This window comes from Pygoscelis adeliae, unplaced genomic scaffold (genome assembly GCF_000699105.1).
Source record: "Pygoscelis adeliae isolate BGI_AS28 unplaced genomic scaffold, ASM69910v1 Scaffold443, whole genome shotgun sequence".
NCBI classification, from domain to species: Eukaryota; Metazoa; Chordata; class Aves; order Sphenisciformes; family Spheniscidae; genus Pygoscelis; species Pygoscelis adeliae.
Window position 1 is genome coordinate 77,408 of NW_008824447.1, and position 17,000 is coordinate 94,407.

Below are 17,000 nucleotides of genomic sequence, written 5' to 3' on the forward strand. Positions count from 1 at the left end.
TGCATACATGTAAGCACACTTCAAACAGGATAATACAAATGTAATTTAAGGGAATACGTTTTGTTTCTCTTTGTTATTCAAAATCCTGTTAGAAGCCCAGCGAGGTTGCTACAAAGCATTTCTTGTTGACCCTGGTCTTTGACTAAGGCGCGTATCAGATAATAGCAGAATTTACTCCCTCGGTTTGGTATTCCACACTTTTGCTCTTCAAAATTTAAAAAGTCCTGGTCCCTTTTAATTCTTGCAAAGTAGATGTAACAGCAGTCACGTTTTGTCAGTTGTTCTTAAGGGGGATTAATATATTTTGTGGTTATGTCACTCTTCTTCCTATACTTAAATGGTAATGTTTATAGTGATGTAAGAGGCACAGCTGGGGAACATAAGTCAACCTCTGCTCTCTCCTTCCGTTTTAAAGATATATGTGGCTTCTCTTTTCAGTCGTGTAGTTACCGTGCTAGAAATGTGGCTTTGGCACCGCTGCAGGTCTTGTATAACATGATTCAAATTCAAAGAAACACTTGGGATCCTTTGGGAAAGATGTACCAGGGCATGTTACCTGGAGCGTAGCTCAGTGAGATACCATGACTTCTGCTTTTGTTCCTAAACGGTCTTGTCAATTAAATTGAAATTTGAAAGCAATTGTAATAAGCAGGCCATCAGAATTACCTTTGTGGGTACAAATTAGGTATGAAAATATGTTCTGTTCCCAGTGTGTGAGCTATCACGAGTCTTAACCATGGTGAGAGATTCAGGTTCCAATTGTCTGGATCTAGGAGTTTGTTAATTTAATTTTCTGGGCTTCATCTGCAATTCTGCAGTAACTCCATGTCATAGCCCGAACCCCTTCCTACTCTGCACAGCCCAGAATGGGAAACCTCTTAACAGGATTACTGCAACTGTTTAATTTCCGGGAGCACCTAACACCTTGAATTATTCCACCACGTTAATTGGGAGCCATTGCTGTATACCATACACCTCTACGTCTCCTTCTCTACCCCACTTTGAGATAGTTGGGCTGTACCGTGTTTGTGGACTTGCTGTTTTCCACCATCTATTCTGTTTCCCTGCCATAGAAATGTCATTTAAGGAGAAACCCAATTAAACTTAACTGCTTTACTGAGTAGGACTGAGCTTACATACGTGTAATGTAGATATTTTATTGGGCACAGCATCCCTTCTGAAGAAGCTTCTGTGTGCTTTTGTCGCTATGTAGCATACACTGCTTACAATATTAATTTTGTTTTGAGCATGCAGAGGGTTTTTTAAATAAGTCTGACAACAGATTTAGTTAATGCTTAGGTATTTTTTTAAAAACTTCTAGATGTTTCACTGTACAGCTGACAGGACATGCATGCAGCGCAGTGCAGCGCTGTATTTTCAGACACAAGCAGGAAGAAACAAAGTATTAATGTTGACAGTTAAAAAAAATAAAAAAATAAAAGAAATTCCTTCCAAACTTTCTCATGCCCTGATGTGAAGGGGTTGAATGTGCATGTTGCCTTCCGGGAGAACTGGTGTCATTTCCTCAAATGGGTGAAAGACCAGAACATTTTAACCCACAGCGTACCATGGAAGCAGTTTACATGTCTCTGTTCTTAAAGGAGATTGACTCACTGTGATCTTTAGTCATTCAATTTAATTTAAGAGAAGAGTCATTAAAAAGCCTGTTGCAAGAAATTCACCCCTGCCTTGCCCAGAAGCTATTCTGATTTATTTCCCTAATAAAATTACCATCATTATCCTCTGCCTTTAATCCGTCCTTGTTCTTGTATGAAGGCTTCAGATCCACCTTCTGTTTTCATCATACAGTGACCACAAAGCAGATCAGAATTGCGTTTTTTTATTAATTTTTGGCTCCTTATTTGCAGGCCCATATTATTTGAACATCTCCCCCTTAAAGTCTCTCACTAGGCAAAAGGCCTTAAACTTGAAGGCTAACCATTATCTGAAGGCTCTGAGGTCCCATCTTATCTTCTTTAATGGGAAGCTTTTTAAAGAAGTAGCATGGACTATTACAACTGTTGTGCTTGATGTTTATTTAGCACTACTCTTCAGAGCACTCCTCCTCCTCTTAATCTGATTCGGGATGTGAGGATTGTGTAGTAGATGAAAACCTTGGTGTCATGAAAGGGGCTGCTGTAAAGCAGTCTTGTTCTACAAAGAATAAGGAGATGCTGGAATTTCAACAGCTTGAGGGTTTATAAAGTAGTTCAACCTTTTAAGGTTTTCCCTTTTTGCACTTTGTGTCTTTGAATCAAATGCTAAAATACAGTTACTGATAGAGACAGGCAGGCGTGGACTTTGCCAGTTGTTACGACTAAATGACGAATCTTCACCATTCGGTATACAGGACCCAAATAGTGCTCATGATGCGTTTTGTAAGGATAGGCAGCTGTCCTCTGGTTTTAATTCAGTTTGTGAATTCTTACGTTAGATGCTGTGGCTTTGGGTTGGATCTCTTCAGACTCAGATTACATGGATAAATAACTTATATAAATTATTATAACTTATTGTAAATTTTATAAATTTTATGCCAGATACTTCATACAAGATTACATCTTTAGGAAAGGACAGGATTAAACTTTTAGGAAAGGAGAGGTGGGTACTGAGGTCCTTAGAAGGATGCTGTCACGCTTGACTGTTCAGTCTCTCCCTGGCTTCTAGCTTGCTTGATGCACCACAACTCTGTAGCTGTGGGAGGAACGTTCTGTGTGACCTGACTGGTTGGGTTCATTTAGCTGCAGTTTAGGGAAGGCCCTGAGCAAGAGAGGAGAAAAAAAGGCTTCCATTTCTGATGCTGGAAGACAGAAAAAGGTATTTAAATAAGGCCTGAAGGACTTCTTATTTGCCAGAAGTAAGTAAAAAGCCAAGTTTATATCCTTTTGTAATTCACCCTAATTGAAAGGATGTATATTTCTTTTCCTAAAGTCAGCAGAAAAATCCTGGCCTTTTAATGATGAAAGACTTTTTTTTTTTTTTAAATTTCTCCTAAGCACAAATAGCTGAAGTTTCCACTTTAAACTTGGGTGGCTCATTCATATTTCACTTAATGGTAATATGGTATCCTCTCTCTCTCTCCCCTTTCTTACCACCAAGGCTAAAAAGGAGGAGGGGAGATATAAAATGTTTCTGAAAATTACAGGAAATGTCTGTTCCTTTAACAGCATTGCCAGGGAATTTCCAAATGCACTTAATGCTTATGGCTGAACTTGTAGCAGCGCGGTCTTCAATCATGAATGGGTCCTGTTCTAAAAATGTGACACCTCCTTCCAGTAAACTGTGTTGAAATTGAGTATATGCTTTGTTTCTCATCTGCTCTTCAGCATGATTAATTGCACCCAATGGTGAAATGAGGGCTCTTGGGTGCTGCTTTAAACTTCTGATTTACTTCTATTCATTACAGTGGGAAAAACAGTATATATTTTCCTGAGCTAGTGTATTTGTAAGGACTTTGGAGAGGCATGAATGGCAGGCACTAGTGAATATGAAGACTACCTGGCAGTTTTCAGAGAGACTTCAGAAGCTGCATGTGAAGCACAAAGGAACAAAAAGGGAGATGCTTTTTGTCCCAGTACTTTGTTTCCTTGGACTGTCACAAGGTGGTCTCTGATCATAGGGTCTTATAACTAGGCAGAGCCTAATCGGCGTTAAGCACTAGGTTAGTTTTAATTTCCAGGGATGAGATTAGAAAAGGGGGTAGCAACAAATACGATGAACAGGATGAGCTTTCTCTTCATTCTCCGTTGCCTTCTGTCGGGCTTCTGCTGCTGGACTGGGGAAAGGAGCAAGGGAGATCTGCAGAGCCTCTTCCTAGGGCTTGAGAGGGTACCTGCCAGCCAGAGCAGGCAGGGGGAGAAACAGAGCTGGCCCAATCTTCAACAGATCTTCTTGTCCACCTCTTACTTGTTTGCTGCTCTCACGTACGTATGTGGATGTGCTAAAGATGGACAAGTGAGAGGATCTCCAGCCTGGGACCTCCCAGGGACAAACATGCAGGTCCCAGTCAAGGTGTCCGTCCCAGTGAGCAGAGCATGGTCTGGGTAGCAAACTCTTTATGTGTCGGGAGGGCTCTAGATCCATGTTCTGCTGTTGACGTTTGCAAGGTATTTAGAGCAGTTGCCTAAGGACGGCAAAGTGATTCTTGTAGCTCCTTTCCTCGCAAGGTGACGTGGGTTTTGAATCTGTTCACCGACTCATAATGGGCTCAGCCCTCTGCTGCGGTGGCTCTTCATGGTATCATTTACTATGTGGTTCGGAGCCACTCCTGGATTTCCTAACAAGGCAGTGCTGGGCAATAATTTATTGTCATGGTTTATGTTACAGTGATTAAGTGGAGCTGTCATCTCGATAGCGATGATTTGAATCTTGTTTTTAGCTGCCCAGGAAACGGTTTGGAACTGACACTGTGTTTATTTTTACTTCCTCATGTGAAGGTTATAATTTAATTTGTTCATGTAGAAACAGCAGGTGCTTTGTATAGAATTTGTACGGGTATGATTATACGTAATGATTGGTGATGCCAGTGTAACCAGTTTCCAGTGTTGGCTTTTTTAGCGTGTGGGGAGGTGGGATTAATTACCCAAGATGTTTTGTTTCGTTAGTCTTTGTCCATGCAAAATACATCTGTAATCAGACTGACTTATGGCAATCGCCTATATTAATAGATACTGAACAAGAATTTGTGAATTTGCTTGAATTCATGCAAATGCATCACCCGTGAATGCTAGTTACAGATTAGTTTTCTAGCAGGGACATGTGTCAGATTGTTTGGAAGGCTACTGTTGGTTGGGGTTTTTTGTTTGGTTGTTGTTGTTTTAAGAATCTCCAACATTTTTCTTTTTAAAGATAGTGGAGAGATTTGCTGTGGGGTTTTTTTCTTTTCTTTCAGAAAATCAATATAACATAACTTTCTATTTCAGACCCTTTCCATTTAAATGAACGCTAGCATTTATAGATCTCTTCTCACCTAGGTTTTCATGTGTTTGGGGAATTTTACAGCAAATCACTACACTGAAAGTGTGAAATTCCTTTTCTGTTTTTTTTTTTTTTTTTACTTGTAATAAGGATTTTTATTTTTTTAATTTATGTTCCTGTGTTTAGGTATTTCCCTCTGCTGGCCTTTGTATGTGGACTACCCTCTGTCATCCTGTTCAGCCCATTTAGATTTTGACTTAAATGTAGGTGAGTAATTGCTTTTGACATGAAGCAATAATGAATTAATATAAAAGTACTCCAGAATTTTCAGTTGCTTTGACTTGGAAGTCATACAGGGAGAATCATCTTTTAAAAATCCAGTGAAACTTTTCCTGGTTGCCTAGTGTCCCAGGCAATAGGAAATTAAAAATGTTATGTATTATGGTATTTGTTTGGAGTGGATTAGGTAAGCTTTCATTCTGGGTGTCACAAAACTATATGCAGTGAACCTACAATGAAAAAGTATTTTGAAATGGAAAGAGCTTCTTGCTTCTATGGGTGGAGAAGGGAGTCCCCAAATAAAGTGTCTGAGCTGTTGAATAGAGTGATGTAACATATCTACAGCATGTGCTGACACTTCCGATGAGCTCACATTCTATCAGTCAGGTTTCCCTGCTATACCATGTAATAAATGTTTATTATTCTACAGTGAATGTCAAAGAGGTTGGCTTCTTGGTAAATGCAAGTGATAATAATCTGGTTTATTGCTTAGGGTGGGTGATGGTGCATGGATGATCTTTGCAAGAACATTGCACATGTTTGGGGGCTATGTTGAGTAGGTCAGCAAAATACAGTGTTTTGGTGGTCTGTTTTTTGGGTTTGTTTTGGTAGTAGAACACGTTATATTATTTCAAATACCACTATTTGTATGAAAAGCAATATCTTACTGTTATCTAAATGGAAGGTCCATTCATCTTGCTTAGCCCAGCTATCTTAGAGTGCTGGTGGTAAAAATGTCACTGAGCAGTAGGTGTAGAAATAGAGCGAGCTTAAAAATCTAAACTGGAGGTGTTTTATGCAGCTTATTCATGGGAAGTTGATCTCCTTTCTGGCTTTATCTCTCCACGTCTCAGTTTTCAGATTGGTGAGCACAATCACAAGTGGGGTGACTTTTCTTTAGAACTAGTAATCAAAACTGAGTAATTAGTCAAGTAGGATGAAGGACAATAGAGTACTGAACAGAAAATTCTCCTTCATCTATTTTTTTTCCAATGGATTATATTTGCCTTTCTCATGAATTTACAGTGTGTAATCTAATATGCATGTGGCTGCTGTTTCTACAAGGAAGAGAAAATTAACACTATTCCATTTTGACTGTGTATATAGATCTAAAGTACAGATGTGCTGAAAGTAGGAGAGGAGGGAGCAGCCATTCTGATCATACAGATAAGCAGAGGAAAGCAGGGTGAAATTCTTAAAACCGCTTCTCTTTTATGAACATGGTACGTAAGTGACATTTAAAAAAAAAAAAAAGTATGGGTTTCTATTTGAGGGACTTCCTTGCTGCTCTCCACTCTTGTACCAAAGTGGAGTGTGCCCGGGAGGGTGGGGGAAAGTCTGTGTTCTTCCACCCCCCAACCAATGTGAGGAAGTGATGTTCTTACGAGGTGATGACACTTGCCCGAGTCATCTGAAAAGCCAAAAGACACCCTCATTCCCCTCAGCTGAGGAACATGAGTCCTTGTTAATACATCTCTTCTTTTAAATCGGAAGTATTTGTAATCTCACTTCTGTGTGGTCTGCACAATGGCAGGCAAGATGTAGGCTTCTTGTGACCTCATTTACATTTCCCCCCGCCCTCCTGACTTTACAGTTTATTACACAGTTGTCGATCTCTGGAATGTATTGGCTTGCTTGCTGAATTCAGAAGTAGTATAGCCATTCCTCGCTTTCACTAGAAATCTTATTTCTCTTGTGCTCCATAGACACTTTGTGTTTCTTGCCACTGATGAGTAGCAACTTGAGCAACGATCGTCCCTCTCTCTCCTTGATTGTCACTCAGTCTCTAGTAGCATAGGTTACAAGCATCTGTCCAGAACGACTTTTATTTCCATCTTTCTGAGGCTGGTGAGGGAATGCTGTGGCTGTCATATATGTTGGGGGGGAAAAAACATCTCGCAGGAGTGGGAATTCACCCTGTGATCCCTAGATCAGGAGTTCCTCTCCGATGCAGGAGTTTGTGTAGGCTTGTTTGTTGAGTATCCTGTGTGGCTGTGGTGGTAGGGGCTGGCGCTGATGGTATTGGCACCAGCTATTGAACCACTGGCAGCTCCCAGCTCAGTAACGCTGAAGCCAAATACTCCTTTGAAAACAGCTGATGTGCCAGCAGTGGCATGTGTCCTGCAGTTTAGGAACTCCTGCCTCTGTGTTTTGATTCAGCTTTTGGATTTCTTTTTTGTGCTAGTGTCCATCCTGAGAAACATGAAAGAGAATTTGTAGGGGAAGATAGTGTTTTCCTCATATGTGCATGTGTTTGCCTCTAGAAAGTGGAAAAATACATGGTTTTAAAAATCATCTGTCTCAGGCCGAGTATGCAAAAGCTGCCCTTCAGGACCTTTTAATGTTCAGATGCTGTAAAGTTATTTTGTTGGCGTTTTGCCATGCAGCAGTAATGTATGCGGGAGCATTGCTGTAGGCACCTGACAAAGCAGGCATTAGTGATGTCAGGAACAAAATTGCTGAGCGTTTATGACGCCAAGGTTCAACTTCAAGGTTACCTTCTTATGTAAGGTAGAAGTCTTTCAGAGATTGTAGCAAGGCTTCTAGAAGCTCTCTGCCAGTTCCTTAACTGAGGTAAAATTAGAGTGTCGTTCTGAGAGGTTTTTAAAATATATTCTTGCTGCATCTGCCTCTTTAAAAATAGTTGCTATCATATGAGACAAAGCCTGAGATAACTCCAACAAGTGTCCTGCTGTGAGGTAAGGGAATTGCTTTGAGTTGAAGTCGTAGAAGTAGAAATTAGGAGTGCGTACAAAATGTGAGTTATTTTGACTGAAGAATCAAACACACAACTTAAGTGCCAGGTTTCCAGTTCTGTGGTTGCCTGCTTCGCTCCATCTGAGCCATTTGGGATGGGGACAGGAATCCCTGAGGCAAAGAGGGATTCTGTAGTTCTGTGGCAGCATTAGATGTACATATTAGAGATCCACTGTTGTTTGTATGGAAGGTAGTAGGGTTTTTGTTGTTTTGGTTCTTTAAACAATATGGAGAAACTGTAAAGATACCGGGCAGGTGTGGAACAGATCTTTTTAGTTTTACAGTGAGTTAAAAGTTTAATTTTCTTCTTTAAAAGAAGAAGTAACAAGCAGTGACACATGTTGCAGTCCATCTACAAGGAGGAAGAAGCCATGCAGTATTACCAGCGTGTATGTGAGTGACTTCATGCAGTATTCTCATAGCTCGATTACGGCTCACTTTTCCATAATCCTGATTTCAGTGTAGAACATCCTGTGACTAGATGGTTTCCTACCTTGAAGATCTGGAACATAATGGCCTAATTTAGGGCAAAGCATTATATTGCATCATTTTATGAGGCACTATGGTGTCAATACATACCATTGCGATCTAAGTCACAAGTAGCACAGCAGAAAGAGAACAGTCAAGAAATTGAATTTTGCCTTTTTACAAACTATGATTAGAAACGAAACAGATATTTCAACACCTCATAGTAGCTGAATGGTAAGAGCAGTCACCAGGAAGGGGAGGAGAGCTCTAGTCTCTAAAGCAGGAGTCTGCCAGTTTCTCTTGCTAAGATAGGTCACAAGGAACAGTCCCAAAGTCTGATAGTACCAGAAGCAGAGAAAATTAAAACAAAACAAAAACCTGTAATTGATAAAAACGATGTTCCTCCCCTGCCCAATGGAGCTGTTCCTGTAAAAATAGGATTTCAGTCACAATAACTTGAGGTGACATTACTGTTAAGTTTATTACTTTCAAGTCATGGGCAGAATGCTTTCAGAAACTTAACACATAGCTATAAGTTAAGGTAATAGCGTTATTTAAAAGGATTCTTGACTGGTAGCCCACTTGCCTTATGTTCTTTACATGCTTTTTACCCAGTCACCATATATGACTGGTTTGAGTTCTTTTTAAGGTTCTTCTGAAACAAACTTCTATCATATGAGAGTGAAGGCTAAGACAGCGAGCTGTAAGCATTTAGAAGATAAGAAATATACCCAAACTGAAAGTTGCAAATTAAAGATTACGCATTTTTAACAGCCTCCGTTTTAGAGTTCTATAGTTTCTCAGCTGCTTTATTTTCTTGTTATTACTTGGACTTTAAGTGAGCAATTTACCCATCAAAACAAACTGTCTAGCTCACGAACAAACTGTCTAGCTCACAAAAGAGCTAGAGCCAATTCCCATTAGAGCCAGTGGAAAAGTTTTCATTGAGTTCAGTGGGTTTGGTATCTGGCAGCCTTTGATACAAATAAGAGAATCAAAATTCATGACAGGACATGTTAAGAGAAATAAAAAAATTGCAGAATACTTTTTTCTCTCTGAAAAAAAAAATGGACACAACTATCAAGTTTCACTATTTTCCCCCCTTGCGTAATGGCATAATCTTTTGATACCTTCCAGCTTGTCTACAGAGAGCCTGAGGCCAGTATATAATGACTGCTCTTTGAGGGGGAGCACACCTGCCAGCCAGGTTGCAAAGATAGGGTGGTTTTTTTTAATAGGCTTAATTAAGGCTTGGTATAGTAACTTTTCCAATAATTTTTCTAGTTTAGAGCAATATGCATTTCACTGCTATATGCTTCCATCTGTCTGGGCAAGCTTAAAAGCACTGGCTGTATAGCAGTAGAGTCAGGGCAAATAGAAAATCACATTTTGTTAACCTAATGGCTGTTTATGGGAAACCTGGTGTTTTTATTGTATTGCTACATGAAACTCTCATAAAATAAGTTTCTTTCAGTTTTCTTTTTTGGATTGTTAAAGTGAAGTTTGTACTTTTTTCAGAATTTTATTTATTTAAGATTTTGTATATTTAGATTTGTGTAATATATCTAACGAGCAAAACATCTGCTGACCTGGGATCTCCCATTGCTAAACACAACTGACCTGCTGCTGTAACAGGACTTTTAATAAACTATATAAATTAGTTAGAATTCATGACTTCTCTTGCAATTAAGATATACAACAAATATTTCAAACTGAAGCATGTAAAATTATTTTATAAGTAAAATGCAAGTTTTGCAGCTGAACCTGGCTAAACTGAGGATGTAAATTGTTTTTTGAATATATAAAATCTTCATCCCCATATGTAGCTCTATGTGCATTAAGAATCCGGCAAAACTTATAACTTGCTTCTGTTTAGAAATGTTTCGCTGTCTCAAAACTGTCAATCAATTGAATTTTTTTTTTTTTTTTTCATCTGGCCACTTCAGTTTTGTGACAGTTGTGTTACTTTGCTTTGTCCCAGCCAGCAGAAGGCAGAGGTAGAAAGGCTGCTTGGGTCACAGGCTCGGTGGCATGGGCCAGAACTGATATAAGACTCGCTTGAAGGTACACTTTGCCCTGTGCGAGAGGTGTTGCATAGTTTTGTGACCTAAAATCGCTTCCCCAAAGAGGAAAAGGGAATGCGATGGTGTGAGACATGCAAACTGGAGAAATGTGGTTTCTTGCTGAGCCAGCTTTACCCTGCACCGATTTGAGCCCAGATTGCTCATTTCCAAACAGTCTGCCATACTAACGAGGTGAGGAACTCTGTCAGGCTTGGCCTTTCATGTACGGCTCTAACCTGTGAGCTCCGCCACCTCGGTTGAAGAAGTCACCACCCTCAGCTGTCTCCTCTTGCTGGAGTTGATTAGCGAGGCAGCTGAACATGTGGCTTGTGTTTCTTCTGGAGTTGTTGTTTGCAGCCTTACGTAGACGGCTATCTCTGTAAATATCCATGATTGCACTAAGAGAGCAAGTTTTGAACTGCGGGAGCAAAGCAAGTTGACTCGTGTTTTCTGTTGGATCTATAGCTGCAGCACTATACGCACTGAAGTGCAGCTAAATTCCTTATGGATGAAGCCCTGTGGTGGCTCCTTTCTGAGGAGTGTTCCTACAGGGACTTGTTCCATCAAAGTGTATTTTGGGAGACTCTGAAAAGCCTGAGGACAACTGTGGGCAGTAATACAAATAGGTGGTGAAACATGCCAGGTGTTTTTACTGCTCTGCTGCTGCCACCGTTTTGGCTGATGTGGTTCAGATGCTGTCAGGATCTAATTTTACAAACGTATGGTTTGCTTCAGATATTATTTATCATGTGTGAAAAGTGTAATGTACCTCACGTAACTGTCCCATGTGCTCCAGAAGGGCCAGAAACCGTGCTCACTGCTTTACCTTTCAGTAGTGTATTCACGAGGCCTCTGTTTCATGTCTGGTGATTAATTCAAATAAAATGCTTGTGTCCTGATGTTGCATCTTGTTCTTCTGGTTTCTTTTCAACCATGTTCTTAGAGAGGTGGATGTAAGTTTTGTCCTTTCTTTTGTACAGTTTCAGTTCCCCGACTTGCAGTGCTGTTTGTGAAATACTTTCCAAGGCATTAAACTTTAAAAATGTATCTTAACTAATTTACAACTTCTTACTAAGTGGTGAAGTGCTGAAATGCATCTAATTAGTTTTGCTATTGAAAGGAATACCATGATTTAGGGCAGTATCTCTTAATTATATTCTAACAAAGTCTTGTGAAGAGGCAGAGCTAGTGGCAACAAAAGTCTGCAATTAAGACAGGGTACGTTGCCTGAAATACAAGATAATTGTCCAGGCAAGATCATTGGAAGAGATTCAGAGACTGTAGTTGCAAATACTCTCTCTAGGTGTTTGGCATATACAGCAGAGAGGGGAACTTCTCAGGAGTGTATTTATAATATGGTACAGACCAGTGTGCAGTTAGCCTCAAAGTTGAATGTTTTGTTCTGCAAACTTTCATGGCCTCATCTGGTTTATGGTTTTTTTTTATCTTCTCCTTCTTACAGGCTCTTAGTCCGGTGTAAAGCTGATGGGTGGGAGCAAAGGTAAAGAATGATGTAATGCAGCAGCAGCCAGAAAGCATCTTTTGTTCGAATTGTGAAATGGCTACTCCATAGTCATCTCCCGATGAATCAGATGTGAGGGGCTGCTTTGTGGAATGAACCCTTTGTAACGGCACATCAACTGGAAGCAGGAGGAGACATTCAGTTGAAGAGCTCTTTCTGAAAATGGGTTTAACTTTTCTTTTGCCAGTCACTACCAGCATGACCTCATACACTTCTAGTACAATGGTGTGGCTAAGCCTTTGAGTACACAGCCATTACATCATCTCAGCAAATTAGAGAGGGAGGTGGTGAAAGAGGCCTTATTGTTGTCATGGCCGATGAGATGATCAGGACTCAACTCATTGTCGCTGAGAAGTTGGTGGCTTTGCTGGAGAGTGGTACAGAAAAATTGCTGCTGATTGATAGCCGCCCCTTTGTGGAATACAATACGTCCCACATCTTGGATGCCATCAACATCAACTGCTCCAAGCTTATGAAGCGGAGGCTGCAGCAGGACAAAGTTTTGATTACAGAGCTCATTCAGCATTCAGCAAAACACAAGGTAGGAGTCATTTTCCTGTTATTCCTTGTATTTGTTTAAAAGAGTGCCTGGAAAGCAACTTGTAATAATTTTCCCTTAGGTATTTTGTTTTAAAAAATTTTTGTGTTTTAAAAAAACCCACAAAATTGGGGGACTGAGTTTTGCCAAGCTCTTACCTGGTTTAAGAGGCTATTGGTTACTACTGAGTTGATCTTTGGGATTGTTTGTAGCCTGCTCTCCCCTAAGTGACAGAGTGATGGGGAGGGATTTAGAAATTACTCAGAAAGAATGCTCTCAGGGTTCTTGTATGTCTTGCAAAGCACAGTCCCTTAAATGTATGTAATTAAGCCGGGAAACATTCTCACTGTAAACTTTGAAGGATTCTTTGGGGTCTGTGGTGGCGGGGATTGCTTAGCAAGTGGTCATACTGTTTGCAAAGAAACTGTAGCTCTGTCAATCCTGGCTCCTACTTGCTGTTTAAAAGACTTCTCGTGTGAGTAGTTTGATGGGTTTTTGGTTGTTGGTTTTTGGGGGGGGTTTTTTTGGTTTGGTTTTTTTTTTAGTGTTACTAGTGAAAAGAAAATAGCTAAGCTGTTTAAACTTAATGTGTATCTATGTGTGTTTTGTTTTTTAATCCATTGGTATTTGTTTCAAATGTTTCAGTTAGAATGTAATAGATTACTTTTGTTACTTTGACATGTTAAAAATGGAAGCCTATTATTATTATTACTGCTACTATCTAAAGCATATTTTATACATAAAGTTCTACAGATGGCTAAAATGTATGTGGTTTTAGGCGGTTTAAAGTCTCTTTACTGTTTATACACAAAAAACCCAGAAGCAGAAACTGAGGTAGGGCCTTCTTAAAAAAGCTTAGTTTTTAAACAAACCAACCAACCTAGCTGAAGGTAAAGCATTTTACAAGTGACATATAATTACCTAATAGTAGAAACTTACAGAATATACTTCCAAGTTGGAGCAAATAATCAATTTACAAACTCTCAAAGGAATTAGATCTGATCAGGCATATTAAGTATAAAATAAAAACTGCTTTGCATACAGCTACGTAAGAAATCTATGTATCTGAACTGCTGCATGGCAAATATGTGGGAACCCTGATGCAGGTGATAATGTGGTGCTTTTTATCATCTTCCTCCTTCCTATCTTACTCTGAATTACTTGTGTTTCAGATTGAAATTGATTGCAAGCAGGAAGTGGTGGTGTATGACCAAAGCTCTAAAGATGTGACCTCTCTCTCATCTGACTGCTTTCTTACTGTGCTCCTGGGCAAACTGGAGAAGAATTTCAGCTCTGTGTATCTGCTTTCAGGTATGACGTACCAAGAGAAAAACCAAAACACTTGAATAAGGAGAAGAAAGGAAATGCTGTCGTTACAGCTGACATGAACACAATTTTGCAACAGTGCTGGTATAAACTTCAGTTATAGCATAGCTTTTTCTGAAGTTCTTTATGCATATAGTGACGCTCATAATACATATAATGCTTGGAAATTGCATCTTACAGGGGATATATTACGCCATTAGTGCTGCGTAAATGGAAATTGATCAATACAGGGGTTTTTAGATGCAGATGTCTGCTATTTTAGGGTCAAAAATAGTAAAAGAAACGTGCTTCCCTGGTCTTCTAAGTATTGTACGTGCTAGGAGGAAAACCTCTTCCTTGCTGAATTGGTAGTACTACAATAAGAACAAGAGAAACCATCTCCCAGAGTTACGGAGATTATTTTGTATGACTTTTCAAACTTAGCTCCTTAAGCGGTAGTACTCTATTAGGTCTTCTCCCTCATCCCCACCTTTTTTCTTTCTCTCTCCTTTTTTTTTCTTTTTCTTTCCCAGATCCCAGGTCAAAGCATCCATAGAAAATCAAGTCCCTATAATACAGGATTTGTTGGTGTTAACGTGTGCTTGTGTTGTTTTTTCTGTCATGGAACAGTAGACACAGTGTTCACAAGAAGGAACAAGGAGGGGCATGAAGTAGATCCAGGGCTGAAAGAAGAGAGGATGACAAATACAAGTAGGAAATCCATTGCAGTGACTCGGATCAGTGATCTATTGATCTATTGAAGTGTATATGTAGTCTCTGAAATGTTAAAACTACAGTCAGAGACTGAATAATGCTGAGGAAAATGGAAAGAACTCCAGAGAGATGCTTTCTCTTAGCAAGAAGGTTTCACCAAGGTTTGTAGTGACTTCAGAGGAAAGTGATAGGGAGGTGGTTGTGTTACTGAGAGAACTTTTCCCAAACTATTTTGAAAGTGAATACAGAGAAAATTAATAATTTCTGCACTTGGGCAGGTGCATTTGGTGCTCATGTGAGCTCTACTTACAGAAAACTAAATAGGATTTTGCTTTAGCTATGTTTGGTGCTTCCATTTTCTTTGCTCTCTTGGTAAGAATTACATGTGTGGGTTGTGGACTACAATATTAGATTAAATAACTCTTCTTCCGTATGAGCCACCAAGTAAATGTATGGTGTCTAGGCACAGTAAATGCTTAATGAAAGATCGCTGAAATATGTGGTTAATACTCCCTTAAATTTAAAACTGTTATTTAAAAAATAGACCAGTCTAGAAGCAGTTCATGCCTCTTAAGAAATCCTTTTATTGTTTGAATACCCAACTCTGCTCATCTGTCCTGAGATTTTTTTTAATAACCGGAAGCGTATTACAGCTGCATGCAGCAATACAGACTATTCGCAACTTAATTTCCATGGTGGAAAGAGACACAGCTATCTAATAACTAAGAATTAGACCTCATGGCAGGGAGGAGTTGGGGGGGGGTGGAAATCCTTAATAAGGTCAAGCAAAGGAGAGTATCACAAAACTTCCCTTCCTTCTACTGTCCCTCTATAGATCAGTTGCGTGAGACATGGCTTCGATCTTCTTTTTCCTCTGCTGGACCCTGTGAGGGAGGTGGTCACAGTGTCGCCATCCTCAGACTTCCCTGTGGCTCCTGTCGGAACGGACAGTACCAGGAAGGGAGTGTTCCCCAGCTCCTCAGTGCATAGTCTGGGCAAACACCAGTTGCGTGTATCTTAATGATACTGTGAGAAATTGCTTTGTTTTGGTGTGGTGGTTTTTTTTTTCTAGTGTGTGGTGGTTGTCTTGTTCAAGCTGAAAATGCAACTTAAACCACATGCAAGATACTAGTGCACGTTAGCTAGCTGAGGTGAACTTAGCCACGTGCAGCTGGTAAGGATTAGTTTGGGTAAGAAAAGGTATCTAATGTGTTAAAACCCTCCTTACAGAAAGCAGGATTTTTATTTTAACATGGCAAATGCATTTCTCTTAGCAAAGATTAGGTTTGAGAATTTCATCTTATTTTTGGTTAAATAGCTAGTGATGGTGATATTTATGAATGCAGAAACAACTGATGGCTTTAAAACCAGTGGTAGAGGAGTATTAGAAGAAAAGGGAAATGTAAAGAAAGTGTTTACTACTGATTTATTACAGGCAAGTGCTTATTTCAGGAAATATACCCAACTAAGATGAATTTGTAGTAAATTAACGTCAACTCTATTCCTTCAGCTCTCTAGCATTTCCTCCTCTTACAATGAGTTTGCTCTGATTTTAATCCTTACATAAGAAAATACCTTTCACAGTCCTGTTGTTTTCTTACATCTATTAAAAAGCTACTTAACAAACACACACACACACGAAACCTTTTGGGATGTGGGGTGAAGGAGAAGGTGCTAGATTCAGTCTCATAGAAAGTTCCTTGGAGGCTATTGATACATGGCTCTAGGAAACTAGATAAAATGTGATGTCTCAGCAAGCTGATGACGAACTCTCGTAAACGTTTATGGCCCATAATGAGAGTAGGGGTCAGTGCACTGTGTAAAAAGAACCACCTTTGGACTTGAGTTTTCCCTATGCCACTCAGTCTGGTTTATTTAAAATAGTGACCTTAAACAAACATTTTGGGGTAGGAAAATATTTTTTTGTTGGGATAGAATAAGGAGCAATTAACAAATATCTGGAATTCCTGCATCTGTTCTTCCTGCCTCCCCCCATTACTGAGCACTCAGTGAGGTGGTTTTTTATTTAGGTTGTGCATAAAGGTATGCTCTACCCTGGAGGTTATTTTTCATTGAAGTAACTAATGTAAAGACCTCAAAGGAACCCTTACCAATTAGTTTAAGCTCTTGATTTAACCTCATAAAAAAATTTATAATCTGGTGGGGAATGTTCTCAGGAATTTAAATATTTGTTTTGGTTCTTAATTTTTAACAGTGCGCAAAATACTGAGATGTGGGTACTGAAGGCTTAACCCCATTCCTATCACTGCATCTACTTTGCAGAGTTAAATAAGATTTAAACACAGGGATGTGACTTGATGCCTTCTCTTCCCATATTTTGAGAACTGGGCTTACTTTTATGGAGTCCTTTTCCTAGTTACAGTATTTTTATGATGTTTCTGCTTGCTCTGTAGAAACAGTTAAGAGAGACTACCGATTC

The 17,000-nt window shown here is 39.6% G+C and overlaps 1 protein-coding gene across 1 annotated transcript in view; it reads left to right on the top strand.

Moving 5' to 3' along the window:
* Positions 1-17,000, top strand: part of DUSP16 (dual specificity phosphatase 16) — a 57,310-nt gene that overhangs the window by 10,030 nt on the left and 30,280 nt on the right. Inside the window, exons 3-5 of the mRNA XM_009321012.1 lie at positions 5,101-5,181; positions 11,944-12,544; positions 13,714-13,852. Of these exons, the coding sequence (XP_009319287.1) occupies positions 12,314-12,544; positions 13,714-13,852 (370 nt within the window). The 5' untranslated portion in view covers positions 5,101-5,181; positions 11,944-12,313. The remainder of the gene's footprint in view (positions 1-5,100; positions 5,182-11,943; positions 12,545-13,713; positions 13,853-17,000) is intronic.